This window comes from Athene cunicularia (genome assembly GCF_003259725.1).
Source record: "Athene cunicularia isolate RWA chromosome 7 unlocalized genomic scaffold, athCun1 chr7_part1, whole genome shotgun sequence".
Taxonomy (NCBI): domain Eukaryota; kingdom Metazoa; phylum Chordata; class Aves; order Strigiformes; family Strigidae; genus Athene; species Athene cunicularia.
In genome coordinates this window covers 6,829,718-6,846,891 of record NW_020799107.1, presented here as the reverse complement: position 1 = coordinate 6,846,891, position 17,174 = coordinate 6,829,718, and the positions used below count along the sequence as shown (strand labels likewise).

Below are 17,174 nucleotides of genomic sequence, written 5' to 3'. Positions count from 1 at the left end.
TGCGAGGCTTGCTGCGGGCCGCCGGCCCCCGGCCCTTCTCTGCCCAGGCCAGGTCAGCGGGGCGCAGGGCCGGCGTTGGTGGCATCGCCGGGGTGGGGAGGCGGGTGCGCACCGGGCAGGGCAGGGGGTACCGGGGCGCACGGTGAGGGTGGGCGTGCGCCCCTGCGCTTGGGCGCGTAAGGGAGGGTGTATGTACCTGTCCGTCTGCGTGGGAGAGGTTACATGTGCTATATGTACCCCCGTAACCTAGAGGCACACATGTATGTGGTGAGTGTAGACACCCATGTATATATTTGGAGGGATGTGGATGTGTGCTCTGGATATGTGTGGCGGGAAGGTTATAGGCACAGGCACGTACGTGTGCGCTTTGCCCCATTGCAGGAGGCAGCTGGGCTCTGGGGAGCGGCAGGTGCCCGGCGGCTCTGGGAGCCCCAGAGCCCCTCTGCCCGGGTGGGTTTGGGAGCCTTCGCGCGTTCCTGTGACGGGGCCGACCTTTGCTCCACTTCCCGTCCGTGCTTGAGGGATGCCAAGTCCCGTGGTGGCAGCAGGTGTTTGGCCAGACACGTCCTTGCCTGGACACCCCCGTCACCCGTGGGCCCGTGGCAGCAGGGCTTTTGGGCTCGGGGAAGGGGGCTTTCGGGGGGCAGAAGCACAAGAGAGTGCTTATGCCTCCTCAGACCTCCGAACTGTGTCTCCTAGGGCTGTGGTTGGTGTGAAGGAGCAGCTCGGCCCTTCCCTGTGTGTCTTGTCTGTGAGCTGCAGTTAAAAGGGTGGGCTTAAGTAAAACTCAGCATTATCTTAAACGGGTTTAAAAATAAAGGTGAAGCTTTTGGGACAGTCACTGTGTGCCTAGCATGGGAAGCTACTGTTTGAGGATGCAAAATACTGAAGAAGCAAGTTGCAGTACCCAATTTCTTGAAATAACACTAGGAGTAAATACAGAGTCTGTGTTTCAGGGGCCTTTAATCCTTTGCACCAGGAAGAGCATGAGTAACTTCATATAATAATATGTTATTATTCATATACTTGTAATAACGAGTAACTTACGGCAGTACATAAAGATCTTTGTCACATTAATGGAGTAAATAAGCGTAGGCTCAGATAAACTTTGTGGGATTACGCACAATTATTAGGCTATGCTGGGAAACGGGTGCCACGGAGCTGAGGAGGTGAACAAAGTAGTTTAGGAACAGAATAGCAAATGCCTTTTCCATTTAATATAGCTCCGCTGTGTATTTATAATTTCTGATGTTTTGTGACAATAAAATAAAAGTCAAAGAACCCAATGCACAAATGTAAGAAGTGAATTTTTGTTTAAGCCCTAAAGTAGTATATCTTCCTTGACATTCTAAACCCCTACAAAAGCTTTAAACACTTCCCTGTTATTTTGTAGTTATACTTCCCTTGTGTGGTTTTAACTTGTGTGGTTGACCGTTGTTTCAGGTTTTGTTAAAGAAGCATTTTATTTTTACATATGTTTTTATCAGAATGTGGGGAGGATTAGCCTTCCTGTACAATAAAAATACTGAAAGCCAGGATTAGAAAGTATCACGTTAAAGGTTAGAACTATGCATATATATGTGGTAACGCAGAATATAATATGGCACTCAGAGTGTGCAAATCCATGTTGTACTCACTTTTATTTTGAGTGTGTGAATTTTCAGTGTCATGGATTTGCAGTTTGGGGACTTTTGAGGGCATGTATAAAACGAACAAAACCCACAAAAAAGTTTACTTGTTCAAAAAGTTACCTCCTCAGTTTAAATTGAGCTGAATTGCATTTTGGAGATTGTGTGGCAGGAGGAGAAGGCAGTGATGGTTTTTGGCATCTCTTATGAACAGAAACTTTATCTTCTTACCTATGTATGTATTACTATTGGTTTTAATTTATTTGAAGTTTTAAAGACAAACCAGTCTTGATTTACTTTTCCTAGCCCAGTGAAGTACAATGTATGTTAGGTCTTTATATTTATTGTGGGTATCCTTTGAACTTACCAGCATGCTAGAGTTGGAATGTGAACTGTTTTAAAAACATAGGTGTTTCCTTTCTTTTAAAAGGGTTATGTAAATGGGGATGCCTGTGTCCTAACAGATATTTTTACTTAATCTTTTTTCAGTCCTCTGCAAACTGAACAGCACAGCACAAAGCGCCCAGAACCATCTTCTGCTAAAAGTTTGACTGATATAGGCACTCGGAGGATCTTCTCATCAGATCATGATATCTTCAGAGAGAGTACCAGGAAGTTCTTTCAGGAAGAAGTGCTGCCTTTTCACGCAAAGTAAGATACCTCTTAAACATTTTCATTTACCAAATGATGTGTATTCTCCCCCCAGAATGTTCTTTGGGGTGTTACTCCTAATATGATAGGATAAACAGGGTATTTGTTTTAATTTACAAGCTTTCTATTTCAAACTTACTTAATTAAAACAAACCTGCCTGTGAAAATCATATGTGAAGAAAGCCACACATAATCAAAATTCACTGCATTCTTTGAGCTCCAGTGTAGGCAATCTGGCATCCTTGTCTCAGGCCTGTGAGCAGACAAATGCAGTTTACAGAGTTGCAGTGAAAGTATCCCTGCCTGTAGGTAGTAACTGACACCAATGTCTTGGGGGCAGAGTTAAGAAGACAATTCAGTTCCCACACTATTGTATTGCTGTAATCCAAAAAAAAACATTGATGTTGCATCTAGGTTACATTGCAGTAGATTTTTTAAATGTAGTAAGCATAGACTGGTAAGATGGTTTAGATATTATCAAGAAACTTGGCCAAAATATCCTTTTTGCTCTGTGGAAATATGTTTTATCTTCTGCATAGAGTAGAAGTGTCACTTCCATTGAGCTAGAGCTGTAGGATGTTTTTCACCCTTATTTTAGCTATATCTGATCATGTTATAGTCAGGGAAAGAAAATAAATGGGCCGAGAACAATGTTTTGAACAGAAAGTTTTAAGCCAGAGGAGTTTCTTAAGCAATTTTTACTTTACTTGAAAAAACATTCCGGTGTAAACATCAGGGGGTAGTGAAGGGCTTATTCTTAAATCATGCAGCTAGGTGTGTTTCCTGATGCAGTTCACAGTGTGTATCCACAAACAGTTGAGATGGCAGGATTGAGTGGGTGGAGTGTTGTGGCTCTGGGGCAGAAATGAACAGCAGGAGGCAATGGAAACAGCTTACGTCAGGGTTGTTGCCAACTATTTTTTTTCATCCTCAAACCATGACCTCAGAGTAGTATGTTTTTCCACTCTACAGTCCTATTTGATCCACAAGAACAGATGCTTTCCCTCATCTTTTGTTAGAATGACTTCTAATGCAGGTTTGTGAGCAGGTAGTAGCCCTGCTCCAGGTTACTGAAAATCGTGTTTGCTAGTTTGCTGACACAGCAATTTCCTAGAGAGACTGGAACAAGTTGGACTTGTGTTCTTGCATCACTTTAGCAACCTATGAACCCTTCTGTTCTCACACCTTTCAAGTAAACAAGGAGGCTTCAGGCATCTTATATTAATCAGCTGGGCTGACGTAAAGAGACAAGTGTGGCATCTGTGAATGCTGTTGTGGATTATTGTGAGGAGGAGAAGCTTTGGTGATGAGTGAAGTAGAGACAGGAATGGGCCTGAGAGTGGGGAGGGGGGAAGAAAAGGTGGTTATGAGAGAGATTTAAGATTTCTAGTATAGGACTGAAAGCTCTGGGAATGAGCTTAAGTATGTAGGATAAGATACTTGATTAACTGGATAAAGAGCTGTGGTATAGCTCTCCTGCACACGGGTGTGTCAGAGGAGTGTCTCTGATATAATCTGTCTACCATATAATTTATTTTCTTTTTTTAAATAAAGAGACATTAAAAACTAAAAGCTTTCCTGTGCCATTAGTGACCATCCAGCTTAACAGTAAGTTGGTAGACTCCATGAAGAGGCACTATTTTTCCAAGAATAAGTGGTTCCTGTGGTGTTAAAGTCTACAAACTGTTGGCAGATCAGCCTCAAGTACCTATTTACAAACTTCAAACCACCTTAAAGCAGTACTTTACCAAGGTACAGTACTGACTTGTAATAGGTGTATAGGGACCAATTTTTATATAAAAAGTTACTAATGTGTTAACTCTTGGTTCTTATAAAACAGTTCTCATTGGTAGAGTTGAAATCTTTCACAAAAGATACTGATGTGTTATAACCCTTTTGTACATGGGGAAAATGGAATGTCAGGAGGATAGAGACCTGCTTCTAATTATCCAGATGGTTGTGGTGAAATCTAAATCCTGGTCTGGTACTCAGACCAATAGGCAGTACTGCCTTTCATAACCAGGCTTAAAGACATGTCAGGTTAGATGTTGGAAGCAAGAGTTTAAACTTGTTATACAGTTGGTGCCCCTGTAATGCCAGTAGCATTTGTGGATTTGAAAAATAGAAAACCTATTATTAAGCCTCTGCTTCTTAGTTGGGAAATACCGTGGTCTGTGTACCCTACACATTGTGTGTTGGGGAGACTGAAAGTTTCTTCTTATGCAGTGAAACCTGGCTGCAGGTGCTCTAGTGTGAAGCAGCAGCCGTGACGAATTAACAGAAGAGCATGGGGGATTCAGTGCATGACTCTGTTCTTGTGTTCATTTTGCAGATGGGAGAAGGATGGCCAGGTGAGCCGGGAGCTCTGGGAAAAAGCTGGACAGCACGGTTTGCTGGGCGTTGCTATCGCTGAAAAACATGGCGGTATAGGAGCAGATATTCTCTCTTCAGCTGTGGTCTGGGAGGAGCAGTAAGTACTAGACACTTCAGGAAGAATTTCAGTGATAGGACCAGGAGCAGGTATGCGTTTCCATAGTATGTCCTCATTGTAGATTATGTTTGCTTACACAAAATGGTGTTCTCTTTCTCATGGAAACGATAGTTTAGACATGTCCCTCCTGTTTTAAGTATTCCAGATGACTGTTTAAGTAGCAAATGTCATTTTGCTCCACTGTTAGGACTCTGTGGCTAGGGGAAGCATTTTGGTTAGTCTAAGTTACACACTTGTTTGGCTGTGAAAGTATATTCTATAAATAACAGTACAAGTACCACAAGCTCAGGTTATGTCTGAAACTTCCATGTGGTGGGGCTTTCTTCATTGCTGAGTCTACTGTAACTGTTCAGTGTTTAAATCTTCGTAGTACTTCTGTTTGAACTTTTTTCTTTTTTTTCCCCCCCTCTCCCCAAGGATGTATGTTAACTGTAGTGGCCCAGGATTCAGCCTTCATTCAGATATAGTCATGCCCTACATTGCAAACTATGGCTCTGAAGAACAGATTAAACACTTTATCCCCAAAATGACTGCTGGCAAGTGTATTGGAGCTATTGCCATGACAGAACCTGGGGCTGGCAGGTAAGCTAAATACTGAAATAATGATCTTAAATCAGTAGACAGCACATAATGTTCTCAGAGAAGAAATTCCTGACCCTCCTGGTTGTATGGTTATCTTAGTGACTAGACAGTATCTGAGATTAGGTAGTACCTCAAGACCAACTGTTGCTTATAGATTGTTTTATTATAACTTTGTAATTTCAAGATACTCAGAATCCATTTCAGTATCGTCCCACTGTGGCAAATATGCTTTGTTTTTGCTTTTATAGTCCAAGTTTATAGTCACTAACTTGCTTGTCATATGAACATGCTTTTAATATGAAACACATGAGAAAATTACACACCTCAGTAAAGAGGGCTTGACTTTACTATTAGCTTTTGTTGTGGAACAGAACACCTTACTTTCTTCCCTCTGAATCCTTTCAAGCAGAGGAATGTGCCTCCTTGCCCATCATTAGTGAAGGGCAGACAGCACATGTTTGGAGTAGACACAGCTGATCTGGCCAGTTTTCCAAAACTGAGAGGGACAGGTGAAGACCAAAACCTGTTGGTGTCATGCTTCTACAAACAGTAGATGTTGCCAGTGGCTTTTTACAGAGCCTTCTCATCAGGGTTGAGCCTGCTTAGAGGATGTGGGTTTGTCTGGTGTTTGTCATCTAAGGCATACTCGTGTAAGGGGGTGCTGACCCATTGGTGTCAGTGCTTGTATTATACCACCCTCCACAAGCAGATACATTAAAATGGGACCTCATGCTCCTGCATAATTGCGTAGATTTATCATCTGTTTCCACAGCATGCTTGTGGTTTCTCTGTTATACTCTAAGCTGTTTCACTGTGTTTCACGATCTTTGTATGTGTTTTCACTGAGCCTATACCTGTACGGTATAAAATCTACCTTATTTTGGTAGATTTTATTGGGTAGAATATTTAGTTGGGTAGAATTCAAGATACAAATTGCAGCTTCTGGAATGGTTTCTTGAAGGACCTTTTCAATTTCATTTTAGTGACTTGCAGGGAATACGAACATATGCAAAAAAGGATGGAAGTGACTGGATTCTTAATGGGAGTAAGGTAAGTGAGCAGACATACATACTGCTTGTAGCCTTTGGGAACTGAATGTATTTAGACAGTGAAGGATGTACACCACTGTATCTCCCCCCAGTCCTTGCACTTTTAGTTTTTTTGTGGGTTATGATGGGGGGGAGGGGGTTGTTCCCAGTTACTTTTTTTTTTATAGGACTTAAGATATTTCCATTGGTGGCAATTTACAGTCCAATTTATGGAAGGGCTTAAGTAGGTTCTTTTTGTAGCTTTTAAATAACCCTATCAAAAGGCCTATTTCCCCTTAAATTGGAAACAAAAGGGGAAAAAAAAAAGTCCTGCATAGTATTAGCAGTTTTCAGCATCAGCAGGGCTGTTTTTTAGTACTGAGGTTGAACAACAAAATATATGTACTGCCACTATGAAATCTTCTGTGGCCTGAGTAACAACTTGTGTTGCCACAATGAAGCTCTGGAATCTTTATTCAGGAGCTTGCTGGTCATGTAAGAAGAAAAAAACTCAACTGCATTGCATGTTCTGTATGTGTGTTGTCAAGCTGTTGCAAAGCTGACAGCATTAACCTCTTCGTTCATTGCCATAATAAAAAGCAAGAAGGCAGAAATAGCGTTCTGATGGAAGTGTGGGTTTAGCAGGACTTTTCTAAAGCTATGATGTGTCTTAATCTTCTTTCTTCCCCCCCCCTTCTTCTCTGCTCCTGCTGATAACATGGTACTGATAGAGACTTCTGGCCTTAGCAGAATTTCAAGTGGTGAGAAAGAATGTGTGCAACCAAATATGTACATACAGGTGGTCAAAAGGATACTTGCTCATGCTGCACAGTGGAAGTCTAGTGGGACAGATAGCTCATTTCTTTTGCTGGAGTTAAAATGATCACTTTAGCAGGTTTATGAGTCATTCTTCAGGATTATAGTAAGCAGTTGTGACAAGCCACTAGTAGGTTTTGCATGTTATACCTTGCTAATTTAACTTCTAGAAAATAGAATCTCTGTGTTCTTTTAATATCTGCATTTGATACCATATTCCTTCTTTATCATGAGTCAGGCAAAAGAAACAGATCCTTGCATTCTTTAACTTCACACTTCCCACCCACACAATCCTCAAACTAATTTCTCTTTAATAGACCTTCTGAAACACTTGATTCAGAAAGCTTGAACTTTAAAATTCTTCTGGACACTTAAACCTTGCCTTTCAGTTCACCTGTGAAAGTGTCAGTGCAATTTTTCTTTCTGTTGCTTGATGATCTCTTCTATCTTCTGTCCACCTAGCTCGTTGCTTTATTCCAAGTTGCATTTTTTACAGGTATTCATCACTAATGGTTGGATGAGTGATGTAGTGATCGTGGTTGCAGTTACAAACCGGGAGGCCCAATCTCCTGCTCATGGTATAAGCCTTTTTCTGGTGGAAAATGGAACAAAAGGTTTCATCAAAGGACGCAAACTGGACAAAATTGGCCTGAAAGCTCAAGTGAGTTCATGCAACCCCTAATGTGTAATAGACCTTGAGGAATTCTAAATGCCTGGTGTTAGTTAAATAAATATAAAATGGAACTGTGGTGCTATTCTAGTTCTTAGGCTTTAGAGGATGAATGATATACATGCAAAGTATGTACACTGAGTTTGCCTGTGAAAGTCTGAAGCATGTGCTGTGCAAGGAGAGGCTGAGGAAGCTAGATTTGTCCACTCTGAAGAATCCTGGAAGGAGAGGATTTTATCAGTGTCTTCAGCTATGTAATGGTTGGCTGTAGAGATGGTGGAGCCGTGCTCCCCTTAGAGAAGCACAGTGAGAGTGGCAAGGGACACAAGTTACATTAAGGAAAATTCCAAGTAGGTATTAAGAAAAGAAATTCACCATAAAAGCGATCAGATACTGGAACAGGGGCCCAGAGGTCATGGAGCCTTCATCTTTGGAGCTTTGGAAATAACTGGGCAAGGCCCATAGCTGCTTGCTCTGCTGGACCTGCTTTGAGTAGGAGATAAACTAGGTAAACTAGATAAACTCTGGAGGACCCTTCCAAGCTAAACGATTCTATGATTTCAAGTTAAAGTGTACAATAGCAAAAAAAAATGGAGCAAAATAAGTGGAATGAATAGATGAGAATGTTGGGCTATAAACTGTTGCATTTAAAATCCTCTTAGGACACAGCAGAGCTGTTCTTCGAAGATGTGCGGTTGCCAGCCAGTGCCTTGCTTGGAAAAGAGAACAAAGGCTTCTATTATCTGATGACAGAGCTCCCTCAGGTAGGAGGAACGTGAGTGTTTGCTGTCTGTAGGAAGAACACAGACAATTTTTGTCATTGCAAGAATCTGCCTTAGTCTAGAAGATTATGTATTGTGGGGAGCCACCTTTAGCTCAGTCAGGGTGTCTGTAGGCAACACTGATACTGCTACTTTTTAACTGAAGTACACAGTTCCTAGTGCTAAAATTGCAGTTCTTTGAGCACTGGTAAAAATGTTAATATTCCACCAGCTCAAAGTCAGGTCTCTTAACAACCCAGTGACTGAAGAACCTGAAGGTAGTGTATTTAAAAGAACATATCACAGTTTTCTTGTATACTTTTAGCATGTAAACACTTTGCTTAGTAAATTAAATTTAGCTCAGAGGTGTCTGATGTGTTTGGCATTCTCTTTAACGAAACAAGTAAGCACTGCTGTTCTACATCTTCTAGCAGTAGAAGCATATTAAAGATAGAGGGAACTCTTTTTTTGTCCCTATAGCAATGTAAAGAAATTGTTTAGTTGCCAAAATATCTCACTAGTGGAAATAACAGTTTATGACTTAGTTTATGCAGTTTTGGAATAATTTGGGAGGACAAAGAGGCAATGTGTTTTTTCAAAATGTGACTGTGCTTTGTCAGTAATAGGACTTTGTATTTGCTTCATCTGGTAGGGATCATGCTTATTTAATTTTATACTGTGAGTAAATACAAAACATGATCAAAGAAGATCTTTTAGTGCTTTAAAGAAATAGATGCCCTCATAAACAGGTTCAATGTGATGCATCAGATTATTTCGATGGTGCTAGAAGTAATTGTTCTGTACTTAGTTTGTTTTTCAACAGGAAGGAAAAAACAGCCAGTTTTTTTATGGATTTTGTTTTTTTAATAGAAGTGACCTATTGAAATGGTTAAATATAACAACTTAAAGGTTTTTTTAAACAAAAAAAAATGTAAACGGTTATTGTTTAAACTGAGCAGTGAAAACAAATATTTGAAACACTTTTATGTGAATTTTTCAGTCAGTAAGAGCCCAGTAGCTATTTTTTGAGTCATTGTTGTGATTTGAAGATTACCCCGGAAAAGACTTACAAATGGGCTTCAGGCAGCAATGCATTTGTTGCACTCATTAATTTCAGTACAGCAGTGTGTCTGGCCCCCCCTTCCTTAATGAACAACACTGAACATCTGTGTCTCTATTGTGATTCTGATATGGAGAAATGTAGGACTAATTCAACTGGATTCCATGATTTATGTTTCAAAAGGAACGACTGCTAATTGCTGATATAGCTCTTGCCAGTTGTGAATTCATGTTTGAAGAAACAAGGAATTATGTGAAGCAAAGAAAAGCTTTCGGGAAGACAATTGCAGACTTGCAGGTGAGTTTGAGAGACTTGTATACAGATTCCACTGTGCATTTACTTTACGTCTGTGTGTGTGAAATAGTGAGCGAATGAAAATCCTTGGGCTGATAGTCCTTTTCGAAGGACTATTTGCACAGGTTTCACTGTTGAACTGTGGCTGCTGTGTGCCTCCATGCCTATCGTTCATTTTTGAAAAACAAAAGTAATAAAAACCCCCACACCCCAAAGGTCTTAACATGTAATACGTATTTTACAGTTCAGTTAGATAACTCCCAGCAGTGATGCTTTGGGAAGTGAAATATGCAGACAAAAGCTACACTGGCTTTTTGTCTGCTGCTGAAGAAAAATTACCTTGTTGCTCTTAGGCTTGCGTTTTTTACTGTCAGAGGTCCTAATCTGTGGTCTATTTACACCCCCATGTATTTCTGTATCTGCCTGGAATCCTATGGACTGCAGAAGTGCTTGGCACGTGCAGGTCCTATGTTCCTCTGCACATAATGTGTTGCAGGAGAACAAACTTTGAGGCTGATGCTGGTGGGAGCTCGCAGCCAGTGACCTTGCTGCCTGAATGCCTACAGAGGTGTCTCTCTGTGTTCAGCTTTATGGGTATTGTAATGAGATTCCTCAGCTAGCAAAGTGACTGCATATAAAACTGTCATGTCATTCTCTGTGAGCATACCTCACTCCTGACAGTGGTTGTTAATTGTGTTTTGAGACATTTATGCCTATACTCTTTTGTTGCAGTCATAAACAAGATGTTGCTTTCCACAGTATTGCGATATTAGTTTTCATGAAAACCACATCAGCTGTTAGGGCTGAAGCAGACCAAACTCCTGCATGTTTGGTTTTTAGGATAGAGGTGACTTATGGGTTAGAGGTTGTTGACCACCTGTTTGGTTGGCTGTTTTTTTAAAAATATATACTTCTGAAATAATTTTTAAAACCCATCTGTTTCTGAATCTTGAGACTTCTTTTGTCAAAATCAAATCTTTAGTTGTGAATAGCAGCAGAATTGGGCCCTTTAGAGGCTGGAATGCTTGGTATCTTTCAGGAAATTACGATCTTAATCTGTTTTTTAAAGTTAACATTCAGAAATCCATCATTCCAGATGGAATTTAGTGTGTGCAGTGTGTAACTTTAACAAGAAAGAAGTATATTTTTCCTTTTTTTTAAATGTAGCTAAGGGATGCTTCCTAATTGTAGTAGTTCACTGTGCAGAGAGACCTCAGAAATAATCTCCTTTTTTAGGTTAGCCCACTGCCAACCACTAGGTGGCCAATAAACTTAATATATTATTTTTGCAAAAGTAGGCCATTCTTGGTTACCTTTTCCGTTGCCTTCGTGTTGTTGACAGCTAGAATGTCTAATTAGAGCTCTGCCTTGCCTAATTCATTTAGTCATGCCACAGTATAGTGTTTGAAATTAAATCTTTTCTTTATAATAGTAGGTTGGTCCATTTATTGTCAAGGGAAGCAAGAAGATTTGTTTACATATGATTTTAGAACTGTTAGATTGTAAACCACTTCTTTTACTAGCTGGTGTTTTTATCCCCTTCCTACCAGAATTACAAGAAGATGGTCGAATGCTTACCTGGTCTGGTTTTACATAACCTCAGCGATGGATTTTTATCTCTTCTATCTAGAAACTCTTTCTAATGTGACAGAACTCAGTGTTGAAAACCTTTGATAGTTAGTCTAAAATTTCCTTTGTTTTGGCTTGTGTCTTTCTGCATGTGACTTAAACTCTGAAGAACAGAATGCATAGAAAAAGCATTCAATTAATGATGAAATGCTATTAACTGGGGAAATTAATGGCTTTACAGAGTGAAAGGACATTTCCCCACAAGAGGGAGCTGAGAGTGACAGAGCACCCAGTGCCTCCTGCTCTGTGCTGTCTAGGAATTTGTTGGGGTTTTTCTTTTAAGGTCATGTTTTGAGTCGGTCTTGAGAAGTACAGGGCAGTAATCTTCTCAAATAAGATTGGTAAAGACATCATTGTATGGAAAGTAAACTGTCTTCTGGTGTACAGAGCCAAAGTTGTTTGAAATTATGATTTCCAATAGAAATCCTTTTAGAAAATGCTTCATTTTCTACTTCAAATATCACTTAAAACTTGTACTACTACTGCTGTTTCTTTCTTCTGCCTCCTCTATCCACTTCAAAATAAGACGGTACAACACAAGTTGGCAGAAATGAAAACACAGATTTGTGTGAGCCGAGCTTTTTTGGACAACTGTTTGCAGCTGCATGCAGATAAACGTCTGGACTCCTCCACAGCTTCCATGGCAAAATATTGGTATGTGGTTAAAGTAATTTAGAATCATTACTTGCATGATCTTGACAGGAATCTAATGAAAACACTGAACTGTTCAGATCTAATGAAAAGATAAAATTACTGTCTGATTAATAGTAACATTGTCAGCTTCTAATAGCTTTTAATCATGTAGTCAACAAAAATCTTAGTTACATTGAAAACTAGTCTTGGTTAAACAGATCAATTTCAAAATAATAGCATGCTTTTTAAATAGGTTTCCATTAATAACAAGATCAGGACTTGGTTTAGCTTCAAGTAAAGGTGAGTACTTCCTTGGTATTTAGACAAACATTTACTTTTTACTGTAGCAAATTGCTGGGTGTTTTCTTAGTTTTGTTTTGTTGTGGTTTTTGTTTTTTTTTTTTTTTAAATGGGGGGGTGCTGGTTTGGGGTTTGTTTTGTTTTGAAGCACACATTTATTTTAAGCTCATGTAATACTTTTTTCTTAATGTTACTTAGCGATAGCTGTTTGGCCCAGACAGTTTTTGGAGCTATATGGTTTTTGGGAAGAAATAGTTGGCTATAGCTATTGCTCTAACTGAGACTAAACAGTGCTTTCCTTCAGTGGCGAGAACTCCTCCTCCCTCTCCCTGTAGTTGGTGGTGTTATCTGTTAGCTTAAGTTTAATCAGAGAAAGCTGGATGAGTAGAAGCATCTAGGATAGTGGCACACAAATTTGTATAGTTTTATTTTGCTTGCAAAGATGGGAGAATAAAGCACATCAGACATGAACACATAATTTTATGGAAGATGTGCAGGTTTACAGTTTCTGTTAAAAAGAATTATAGAGGAAGTGAGCGGAGAATACTAAGGGAATCCAGGGAGAGTATTTACAATGAAAGGAAGGATTTTGTCTGAGTGCTGTTCCTGGCACTGATTACCTAGAAGTACCAGGTACATAAGCAGAGGCATTCAGTTTTGAGGAGGAGGAAACAACTAGTGGCAGCTCAGATATGTAGACTTATTTCCTCAACTGATTTTCCAAAGCGAGGCATTTGAAAATCCCCCACCCTCCCAACTGTTTAGTGCCACACTTTGTTGTGCATTTCCCCTTTCCCTAATAGAGTCCCTGTGACTCCCTTTCATAAAGCTATCTTAGATAGTCTAGGAAATGCTTGAATGTAGAATTGCTTTATTCTCCAATGTTTCAGGAGACTATGTCCAGTTAATTTTGCTTCAAACCTTTGTATAGTCAATGACTTGACTTAGAGCTTTGAAGGATTTTAAAACATAGTTTGTGCATCTCTTTTATAGTATCTGATGAAAGTTCTGTAGGTTTTATTTTGTGGTGACAGGTTCTATTATATACCTAAATTTATTTGAAAACATATTTAGGAGAGACAGTTGCAGTAACTCATGGCTGCAGACTTAAAGTTGGTATAATAAACTGTAAGGATTTAACTGGATGAGGAGATGGTTTGGAGAAAAGGACTCTTATTCCTTCATGAGAAGCACTTGACTTGAATTGTCATTTTCTTTACATCTGTTGCCATTCTCAAAGTTGCATGCTTAGGAAGTTGGGTGTTGTTTTTCATGTCTTACCTTTAGCTTGAACTTCCAGTGCAGTTAAAATCTCATTTGCAGTTAAATCCATATTTTACAGTAAACAATCCTGTTCGAGAATGACAGTGCTTTTTAGAATTGAAAACTATTGAAGAAAATAAATTATCCCCACATGATGATTATACCCAAAGAGCATCCTGGTGTGTTGCTAGTGGGAGTGGAGAGGGAAGACTGTAATGCTGTTAATTTTTGACAAAGTTGAGGGATTTGGTAAGAAAAGAGACTATATCAACCTATTTTACAAAAAGAAATCTCTTGGCCTGTGAGAAAGGTAAACAAGCTTGTCTGTTTTGAAAACTTTGCTTCTCCAAAAGCTCTTCTGTAGGGAAAACAAATCTCTAATACATTAGACTGAACAGTATTTATTTCTTACGCATCATGAAGGAATAAAAAAGTCAATCAGAATATAAAGTATTTTAATGGACAGCATTTCAAATCAGTTTTATAGAGTAAAATGTTTGGTTATATTTTTGTCTTGATAACTCATCTGTGTATCTAGTAATGTTTCACAACCTAACATTCTTCTAAAAACAAATTTCTTCTTGGACATTTAAGGTGTTCTGATCTCCAGAACAGCATAGCTACTCAGTGTGTGCAACTGCACGGAGGATGGGGATATATGTGGGAGTATCCAATTGCAAAGTAAGTGTGACATATCAGACTTAAGTGATGAAGGATTATCAGCAAAGTAAAATGAGGCACTTCCTTTACGTTTGCTTGTCAGTTGTTTTGTCTTAGTACTGATTTACTGTTCCTTTTCTCATCATGTTTATTGAAAGGGAATATACTGTACAGATGTCTGCAGGAAGCCTTTGTTTTGATTCTCCAAATAATTCATAAGCTGTTGAGCAATATATATCTTTTCACAAAATAGACATTGCCTTTCTAGAACAAAATGTAAATTGAAAAACCAGAGAAGCAGTGTAAAAATAAAAATGAGGGGAGCTAGTTTGTATGTTTTATCTGAAATTAAATGCATACTTAGGAAGGAAAGAAAACATCTTGTGTAATACCAAAATAACAAATTGCCTAATCAAGAACATGACTGGCTACATTCAGATTTTTTACACCTTTTAAATGAAAAAGCTAGAGATCTATATGTAGAAAGACAAATTTGCCAATCCCTGTTTTTTGCTTCCTTTATGAATTTAGGGACATTTATGGAGTTATGTTGTATATTTCCTCGTGTATTACCTGTGAAGATGTGTTTCCTGTTGTGTACATGCCATTTGTCACACTGAGTTTTTGGTGCTGTTTTTTTTGTTTTGGTTTGGGTTTTTGTGGGGTTTTTTTAAATAAAAAGAATCTGATAGCAGAAATACCAAAACTAGAACTGCTGTGCAGTTGTCATAAGCAGATAAATTAAACTAATTTTTAAGGTTTAGATTATTTTTTTTTTAAATTCTAAATACATGAAGAGGATGAAATGTTGCTTTAAAATAACTTCTTCCTGCGTGTTTTTAATGAGTGTAATTCGTGAGTGTTCTGCTCCCTATCTTTCTAAGTAGGAAGGCCAGCAAGCCCTGTTCAGGGTGTCCTCGAACCTCTGCTTATCTGTGCATGCAGTAGTTGTCCATACAGGGTTTTATTATCCCCGTGGTTCAGCAACATGTGTGTTTCCAGAGAATGCCGCATTGCTCCTGGGCTAGTCTCTGTATAATGAAGCAGAATTAAGATGGAAAAGCACATTGTCATTGTCCTGTGTGCTGTCACCAGCTGTGTGTGAACTGGGGCCGGTTCCAGCATGAGGCTGGAAATGGTTTGGCTGCGTGCAGCTTTTCGGCTGCTGGCCCAAATGGAGCTGGAGCTGGTGTCAGTAGAAGGCTGTAGCCAGCTAATGTGAAACCAGTCAGCACTTTCTTTTCGTCCCAAGGCGTTTGAGGCCAACCTCAAAGAAAGAACTGACAGCACCGTTAGCAGTCCTCTTGACAGGACCAGACAGGCCAGGACATTAGAGCAAATCACCATGATAACTATCAGTTTGGCTCTGCAGGAGTTGTTTTTTCACAACAACAAGGCACTTGGGTCTTGTGGTTATACACGATGTGTGTGGTGGGTGCATGGGGTCTTGTGTGTCTGGAGTTGTGTGATGTGAGGAAAGGAGGGAACAAGAATTGATGGGGGAAAAGTGGTACGAGTCTGGTTTTATAGAGCTTTTATTTTATTGTTTAATTAGGGGAGATAGTGGAGACTTTACAATGTGAAAAACAGGGAAGAGATACCAACCAAACTCCTAGTTTGGCATGGTACCTTGGAAAGGTGTAATATTTCAGGTGGTTGGAACCTCTTTGAAAATGTGAACCTCTTTAATAGCATACTTCAAAAATAGTGATCTTCAAAGATAAAACTTAGTATCTTTTTCTTTTGATTGCCTGTCCATTCTGAAGAATTGTTTTTAATCTTGTGTTTTGTTTTTTTTTTTCGCCCCTCAGAGCTTTTGTGGATGCCCGTGTTCAGCCAATCTATGGTGGTACCAATGAAATCATGAAAGAGCTTATTGCTAGAAACATTGTCAGTGACAAATAGGGCAGATGCTTACTACTTTGGAGAGTCTTCCAGATTCCTTTTATATTGATATATGACATAAAATCAGACATCAGAATGTAAGTAAAATAAATACGGTGTATCATATACTTTCAAGTATATGATATAGTAACAACAGTGTGCTCATATGCAGGATATCTAATATTTAACGAACTTGAAATTTAAATATCTTTTGACAACACAGAGTAATTCTCTGGGTTCCAGAAGTTCTGCTAGTGAAAGGCAATTTTGTGCTTGTAACATTATGCATAGCTCTTTCTTTCAGACCTGGTACCATTATATTGAATCCAACCCTCACTGTTCCAGATTTGAATCTCTTCTCCAGAGAAGCCACATTCTTAACAAATAAACAAAAGTTAATGTACCTTTGAATTTGTATTTCCCTTTGACAAGTATCACTGTGTCAAAGCAAGAACTTGAAACTTTTGCTTGTTACTGTACACCTGCTTACTGTGCAGCAGCCGTGGGGAGGGATGTACCACTGACCTCTATGTTTACGTGTAAACCAGAATGCCTTATTTTAATTACTTTATTGAAATAAATATAATAAAGCATTTTTATGCCATCTCATGCTTGTCTGCATTACTTCAAAGCCTGAGGGAGAACCGGACGCTTCCTCCGCACCCCCGTCCACCTCAGGGCTTTGAGGGGGCGTTCTGAGGGAAGGGAACGTGATGCTGGTGATTATTTTTCAAGTATTTCCAGGTTATTACCCCCGATAAACATGCTAAAAGGGGTTTGGGGGCCTTTTTTTTAATTCTGTCAGCATTCTGGGGCTTATCTCC

At 39.5% G+C, this 17,174-nt stretch overlaps 1 protein-coding gene across 1 annotated transcript in view; it reads left to right on the top strand.

The window, feature by feature from the left end:
- ACADL (acyl-CoA dehydrogenase long chain) overlaps positions 1-16,954 on the top strand; it is a 17,098-nt gene extending 144 nt beyond the window's left edge. The window contains exons 2-12 of the mRNA XM_026852409.1: positions 7-52; positions 2,118-2,279; positions 4,612-4,749; positions 5,188-5,352; positions 6,336-6,402; positions 7,693-7,857; positions 8,529-8,630; positions 9,871-9,984; positions 12,137-12,264; positions 14,401-14,487; positions 16,278-16,954. Of these exons, the coding sequence (XP_026708210.1) occupies positions 7-52; positions 2,118-2,279; positions 4,612-4,749; positions 5,188-5,352; positions 6,336-6,402; positions 7,693-7,857; positions 8,529-8,630; positions 9,871-9,984; positions 12,137-12,264; positions 14,401-14,487; positions 16,278-16,371 (1,268 nt within the window). The 3' untranslated portion in view covers positions 16,372-16,954. The remainder of the gene's footprint in view (positions 1-6; positions 53-2,117; positions 2,280-4,611; positions 4,750-5,187; positions 5,353-6,335; positions 6,403-7,692; positions 7,858-8,528; positions 8,631-9,870; positions 9,985-12,136; positions 12,265-14,400; positions 14,488-16,277) is intronic.
- Positions 16,955-17,174: the final 220 nt, after the last annotated feature.